This window comes from Nestor notabilis, unplaced genomic scaffold (assembly GCF_000696875.1).
Source record: "Nestor notabilis isolate BGI_N333 unplaced genomic scaffold, ASM69687v1 scaffold27718, whole genome shotgun sequence".
Taxonomy (NCBI): Eukaryota; Metazoa; Chordata; class Aves; order Psittaciformes; family Psittacidae; genus Nestor; species Nestor notabilis.
Window position 1 is genome coordinate 9354 of NW_009939278.1, and position 7667 is coordinate 17020.

General features: G+C 40.3%; 1 protein-coding gene across 1 annotated transcript in view; it reads right to left on the bottom strand.

Annotated features, from left to right (window-relative positions):
- Positions 1 to 7085, bottom strand: part of PDCD4 (programmed cell death 4 (neoplastic transformation inhibitor)) — a 15483-nt gene extending 8398 nt beyond the window's left edge. Inside the window, exons 1-4 of the mRNA XM_010019773.1 lie at positions 6930 to 7085; positions 5683 to 5780; positions 1426 to 1722; positions 809 to 903 (exon numbers count right to left, since the gene is read on the bottom strand). Coding sequence (XP_010018075.1) covers positions 809 to 903; positions 1426 to 1722; positions 5683 to 5722 — 432 coding nt within the window. The 5' untranslated portion in view covers positions 5723 to 5780; positions 6930 to 7085. The remainder of the gene's footprint in view (positions 1 to 808; positions 904 to 1425; positions 1723 to 5682; positions 5781 to 6929) is intronic.
- Between the last annotated feature and the right edge of the window lie 582 nt (positions 7086 to 7667).

Genomic DNA, 7667 nt, shown 5'->3' on the forward strand with positions numbered 1-7667 from the left:
AGATTTTGATATTCCCACATACCATCCTCTCAGCAGCTACAGCAAACAGCCTCTGCACAAAGGACACCACCACTGCTCTGCTTATGTTACACAGAAGTTACTCATGTCTCACAATTGTACTGATCTCAGATATTTCAATCATCTGTGTGGCAATCAGTGATTTCATGGAAATGTCAGTGATTTCATGTGGAAATCAGTGATTTCATCTCTGTGATTTCGTGTTATAAAGCACCCTTTGCCCAATGAGCTTTACCTCCCTCCCCTCCTTCCACTCCCCAATAATATCACTGTAAGGTACAATCTTCCAAAACATACCCTAAATAAATACCTGTATACAAAATATCCAGGCTATCAACTTTGCACCAGTCTGAAGTGTTTATACCAAGTAGAATCAAGACACTGGGAGGGTTGGGAATTCAGGGGAGAGAAGTATCTATAAAGGATACTATCCCCTACTAAACCTCTGACTTGACTCTGTCTGTGTTGCATTTTTAATGTGGTGCCCATTTGCAATAGAGAACAGGACTGCGATGTGCACCTCTCTGGGAACCAGGAAAAAGCTGCTGCCTAGTCAGGCACAGAAAGAGGCTCGTGGGGGAAGATTTGTGACTATTACACTGTGACACTTCTACACCAGCTGTCTTTAACAAGCCAATAATCCACTCCTGAACATAAGCTGAGCATTTAGCACAGCCTGGCTGACGTGCACATAACTCACAAAGTCAAACTGCCATTAATATAAGCACCAGAGCAACTGAAATCAATAAAGGGAATTAAAAACAACACTGAAAAGAAATTATTTGCCTACCTGGTCATCATCATAATTAGGATCCTTAATATCTACTTCTTCCACATCATACACTTGACCTGGTGTTCCCCAAACACCTTTACCACCTGCTCCACCTGGCAAAATATGGGACAGTAAGCAAGGACCACTAGTTTACAAAGAATACTTGTGAGTTCAACCCAACATTCTTTCACTTGAGAGTGATGCATACGCTGAAAAGAGTGTGCTTTTATCATGTGTTCCCACTTCAGCAACCAGTCTTTTCACCACTTCCCAGTATGATACTAGAAGCAGTATGAAACTGCACAAGAATTGCTGAAGGTTGAACTCTGTACTTTCAAATATAACCATGCTTTAAGTTTGTGTTAATAACAGTCCTGTGAATCACCAACAGTTCAAGTTTGCATATGAAATTTGTGAAGAGAGAAGTTAATGGACGATACACATACAAGATTTCCTGATAAAAACACCTACTATTGGCTTCTATCGCCATCTACTATCTAACATAAAGAGCCAAATACCTGCATACTACTTCATACAGAGACTGTGGGTTATGAAAATGATTCCCAGTGGAAGAAAAAGACTATGTCTCGGACAGAATCTTTATCATGCTACTCTCTTCGCTAAGCTACACCAACCTTTCTTTGGTAGACCTCTTCCCTTGCCAGACCGGGATCTCCTGTCCAGGAGTTTCCCCTTTGGGCTCGTTGGTGCAGCTCCAACCTTCAGCGTCTCTCCATTGTCACTAACAGAGTCTCCTCTCCCAGAATCTCTGGAAGAGTTTTTCCTCAAGCGCCTCTTTGCTTTAGCGTTTATTTTGGCCTCAGTAATTGAAGTTGCAGGAATCCAATTCCCGTTGATTTCAGTCTTTCGTTCCTCAGACCCACCATTTTCTTCATCACCGGAAAACGGAGCATCACTCAGATTCTCAAGTTCTTAAAAAGGAGACAGAGCAAAAAGAATCCAATATAATCACAGAATCATAGAATAGTTAGGGTTGGAAAGGACCTTAAGATCATCCAGTTCCAACCCCCCTGCCATGAGCAGGGACACCACACACTAAACTATGTCACCCAAGGTTCTGTCCAGCCTGGCCTTGAACACCTCCAGGGTTGGAGCATTCACAACTTCCTTGGGCAACCCATTCCAGTGCCTCACCACCCTCACTGTGAAGAACTTCTTCCTTATATCTAACCTAAACTTCCCCTGTTTAAGTTTAAAGCCATTACCCCTTGTCCTATTGCTATAGTCCCTGATGAAGAGTCCCTCCCCAGCATCCTTGTAGGTCCACTTCAGATATTGGAAGGCTGCTCTGAGGTCTCCACGCAGCCTTCTCTTTTCCAGGCTGAACAGCCCCAACTTTCTCAGCCTGTCTTCATACGGGAGGTGCTCCAGTCCTCTTATCATCCTCGTGGCCCTCCTCTGGACTTGCTCCAACAGCTCCATGTCCTTTTTATGTCGAGGACACCAGAACTGGACACAATACTCCAAGTGAGGTCTCACAAGAGCAGAGTAGAGGGGCAGGATCACCTCCTTTGACCTGCTGGTCACGCTTCTTTTGATACAGCCCAGGATACGGTTGGCTTTCTGGGCTACAACAGTTTTATGTTAGAATACCAAAACACACTGTATTTAAAAGGAATTACAATATTAAACAGAACTCTTATTTCCAACAGCCTTAAGGCAAATAATGTTGTTTTTGAAGTATGTCTACACATCACAGGCATAAGGAGTCCCTTATTCCCCCGCACAAACCATCCACAATCTAAACAGAACATATGTCAAGAGTTGGAAAGCAAACGAAGAAACCATTTATAAACAGGTAAACCACAGAAAACCCCACCCTTGTTAAACAAAAACTATCAGAAGTCCTCAGTGCAGAAGCTCCAAGTGCCTAATTCTCACTCCACCCACTCAATTCTTTAGATACAAACAAAACTGCCAATACAGTAAGTTCTGTAAGAAGTCGCTAATGTTAACAGACTAGTCAACACCGTGAAATTAATCTCCTAAATCATCAACCAACATTCTCCTCATTGAGGGAATTTCAAACACAGATCACCAGCTGGTAAAGCAGTAATTTAGACTTACAAGAACACAAAAACATCACTATTTTTGGTTTTTGTGTTTAAAGTTATGAAAGAAAAAAGCTGTTCAATCCAAAGGCTGGGGAGTTCAGTAACAAAGACTCAGATAGTAAATGAAGTCTTTTGAAACAGAGTGATCTCTCTTCTTCTCTATGGATTGCCCCTCACTGTAGCTTCTATAAAGATGGTTTCTAAATCAGCCACGGTTTATTCCCTGGCACAATCATATAGTAGGTTTGTTTCATATACAGTAGCTCTGTTCAATACCCAACAAAACGCTCTCTCACAACTTAAGGAACTGCGAGTGTCTCAGAGCACTGAGAAGTGCAACCATTTCACTCTTTCAGGAAGTTAATGCACATTTAAAAATTGGATCTAAAGTCTTTCATTTCACAAAGGTAGGATCTCCCCCACCTGAGCTAGATGGTTCAGCATGTGCTCTTTGCTGAGGCCTGCACAAACATGCATTATGAGCAAAAGTCTTTGTAGGTTCTTTTTACCCTTCTTAACCCATCAAGATAGAAAAAAGCACCTGGAGACCTATTGACATCCCAGTTAGTACCCTGGTTGTTCTTGAAAATCATAAAACACACACACACAAAGGGAACAGCCTCAGCTCTGTTACACAGCCCTTTTTTTCTTGAGGATCCAGGAGTCTCAAAATACAACCTACAGCCCCAACCCTAGGAAGTGCTGTGATGAGGCACACAGAGAAAGCTGCTTTTCCAGCTGTGCCAAGCCTGCTTTACAGAAAAGCTGACTGCCATAAACCCAGAATACGAAGAGCATTTTGACTGTATATTTTAACTTAGCTAAATGTATTACTTCACATTGCCAATACATTCTAATTAGCAATGTCCAGTTGGCAATACTTCTCAGAACTGTTTCTTCATCCAAAACAGGTTCATGAAACATTTTTTGGAAAGCAAAGGGCACTAATAAAACATTTCTAACCTCAAAGTATGTACCTATATCGAAGAGGATACTACACTACAAAATGAAGAAAGTTTGAAGCAGCTGCTTCCTTCCTGATCAAAGAAACAACATTTAGATGCTAGTGTTCACAGATGTGAATGCTATAGCTGAACAATAATGCAGCCATTCCAGTCTAAGCTTCATTTTTCCACTCATTACTCCCACAAAAGCATTCCTTTTACGCTTGCAGCGAGCTAAAAAAGAAAAGCATGCACCATGCCCAGGAAAAGATTCCCCACAACAAGCTTTCTCAGTTTGTCTAACATTTTAATAAAACAATGAGAGATTTGCATAAAGCTAGCAGAGAGGGGGAAAAAAAAAAAAAAAAGGCAAAGCCAAACAGTTTTCCTTCCTCTCATTCCCTGGGGAGACCCCATGAGCACAATCAGCTCATCTCAGAGAAATGAATTTAAATTCTTCTTCATGTCCACTCTCCCATGAATTTTCCAGTTTAGACCTGCCACCTGGCTCTCCAGGAACTACACTTTTCAGTGATCACTTCTCAGTTTCCAAACAAAATGGCCAACCATTAACACAAGTCAGTCCTGAATGTGACGACTCTTGCAAGGGGAGGCTACAGTCCAACCTCCTTACACAATCCTGATCTCAGGTTCAAAGACTAAAGGAAATCCTCCACAGGAAACATCCAACCCCTAAGACTGCATATTTCTCACTGCACTACTAAATTAGTTTTTTATATAACACTATTGCTTCCAGCTGCAATGTCTTTCTTCATAGTAATATAAACAACTGTCCTTCCACTATTAGTTAGCTCAATGGGCTGAAAAACTAGGTTAAACAGATGTGCTAGTATAAAAAGTACATAAAAAATGATGCAGATCTTCTTTCTCCTTCATATACACATATATAAGCAATAACAGTGTTCTATAAACTTTAAGACTTTGCTTACTATGTATTAAAAAGTTATCCAAATTTCTCTTATTACCCTGCTACCAAGCCTAGCAGGCACACCTAAAACATGTTTTTTCTGGTGCTTAACTAACAAAGCATCCAGCAAGTACTTACCTACACACTCATTTCATTTGACCAAATTAGGTCAGTTTAGACAACTAGCAGTTTCCTACCTATGATCCAAATATAACTCTAAAATGCTGAGAAGCAACAGATCTACATTAAAGTAATCCAGGTTTAAAATAAGAGGTCAGATGGAACATGTGGACATTTCAACTGCATTACACACCATCTTAACATATATATGATTTTTTTTCCCCCCTGAAAAACCTTTGAAAGCTACAAAACCTCTCAGGTAGAAAAAGGTCAGTGCAGATCATCACAACCTTTGGAAGACACAGAAAACAACATGAAACTGTGTTAACTTGACTAAGCGTCATAAAAGGCATCTGTGATATACACAAACCAGTCAATTTCAGCACAATCTCTAACACATACTCAGTACAGTTTCCCATGCCAGGCCACTTCCAGCGCAAGCCTCTCACCATTTGTTTGCTCTAATTTTAAACTTAATAGTTACATAAAAGCAGAATTTGTACCTCTCAAATGCACCTACACATTTTACCTTTGAGTTTATTCTTTGCTTCACACCAGGACTACATGAAGTCAGATGATAAGGAGTCCAGAGTCACTATTATTTATTAAGAAATGTTAACTTTCTGATCTTAACAGTTTTTGAAATCAATGTAATCAAGCAGGATACTCTGGTACAGAACTGAAAAACAATTCTGCAGATTTCTGATGAAGATTTTTTAAATCAGCACTGTTAAAAAATTAAGAGGTAATAAATTCTTTCTACAGAGACACACTTCAGGTCAGCTAAGCAATTTTAAGTAAAAAAATACTGAAGATATTGCTTACCTGTTGGGGTAGTAGAAATGTGGTCCTTTTCTAGTTCCATAGTTGCTTAACAGAACTGACTGTGAAATGTAAAGTCTTTAGTGCTTTCCCTCCAAGGCCTAAAGAGAAACAGAGAAGTTTAGGGGAAGAAAAGCACTAGACCAATTTTAAAGTAGTAAAAAGCTGCAAAGGCCTCACTCATAAAATACAGTGCAAAAATAAGGGTTAAGTTACAATTAACTATTAGCAATCACTGAAAATTTCCTGGGAAGGTAAATGGTGCAACATGAGACAGCACCACTCTCAAACACACCTATCTAAGCCTTGATGTCTTAGCAGCTGTCAGTTCTGTTGCTTATAAAGGAGAGACCAGGAGAAAAGCCCTCTGTATGCAGCTTTTTTCAGTCGATAAAAGCAACCTCTATCCACTTAGATTGTCCTAGTCTGCAAAGTGATAACCTATATGAGCACACAATATCAATGTTATAATTGCATCCACAACAGAAATGTTCTTCACATGAACTACACTGATAAAATGGTACAAATTTATCAAGTTCAGACCAGCCCTTAGAAGGCAACCCATTTTTCATCCCTCCCTTAAGGACACAGTCTTTATGCTTTACTGTATGTGTACATACAGCAGTCAAACTTTCACATCTTGCTTCTGCACCACCCTTCAAACACTCCTTGCAACTACCAATCAACCTGCAAGGGACAAAGTTGAACACTTGTGCCACTCTCCCTCCTAGCAGCTGCTAACCTCCAAACCACCCCATGTCACTGTGAAGAGATGGTATCATCCATCTTTCCTTCATGTACACAAAAAATTAAGCAGCCCCAGAATTCCTCATACACTTTTTCACCTGCAAGACTTTCACGCATCACTTTGTAGTCCTGTGAGTATTACTGGCCTTTGTGCCTGCCCTGAAGAATACAGTGGCTTCCCCCCCACCCCCCCACCTTTTTCCCCCTTCGCTGCCCTGAAGACATCTTACCGTTTATGATACCAAATATCAGTGCTCCCTTCCCCTTTTCTTCTCTTCCCTTGTTTTCCTCTCTTATGGCCACTTGCCTACCACAGACCTATTAACTGCAAATGATTCATCACAGACCGTTGGCAATAAAAAACCTCTAGTTTAGGGCACAGTACCAAGCTGTCATGATCTTGCATTTCATAATGGCAACCCAAACAGTTAACAGCTTTGTGTAATAATGAGTCCTCCCTGCACCACACCATTTCTTTTTAGTAAATGTTTTTCCTGAGTTACCTCAACCGATCATCCAGGAGTTCTCAAGTGGTTCCAGTCACTGTTGGTTGAGAGATCTTTTTTTTCCTGTATGGATCTCAGACTAATCTGAGCAAACTACCTTGTAAGAACAGTTTTAGTCTTCGTAGTGGAATGTTCCATCAGTTGTCCACCTCTTTGAAAAAGACAACAAAGGACAAAAACCTGTATTAAATAACAATCATTACTTTCATCATTTGTAATCAAATCCTAAATTTAAAGTGGAGAAATACTTCTTCCATGTAAGATCCTAGCTGAAATTCTCCACCTATGGTAATGTCCTAAGTAACACCACAACTTCCATATGCTGTCTTTTTGACACTCAGCACCCTGCTTTGTCTGTAACGAGGATGATGGAATATCTGGGCCTTACAATTCACTTTGTCATACTGATCAGGAGACACACTCTCAATTTAGCAATGCACCCTCTCATTAACTCAAGCCAACAGGTCTGCTGGGGCTTCAGGATGCTGCTATTTATCACTATAGCAAGAACACCATCACTTCATATTTTTCAGAGTTATGACAGTTACAACCCTGAACTTCTGATTTAACTACAGAACACAGTTTGAAAACATGCATTAAAAACATCAGAACAGTCCCAAAATTTCACGTCAGAAGAAATAATACAGGAACAAAACAGAGTTCAAGTATCTAGAACACAAAAATGCTGCGAGCGACCTTAAGATTAGGCAGTGATACAAACAGTACTTTTAAAAC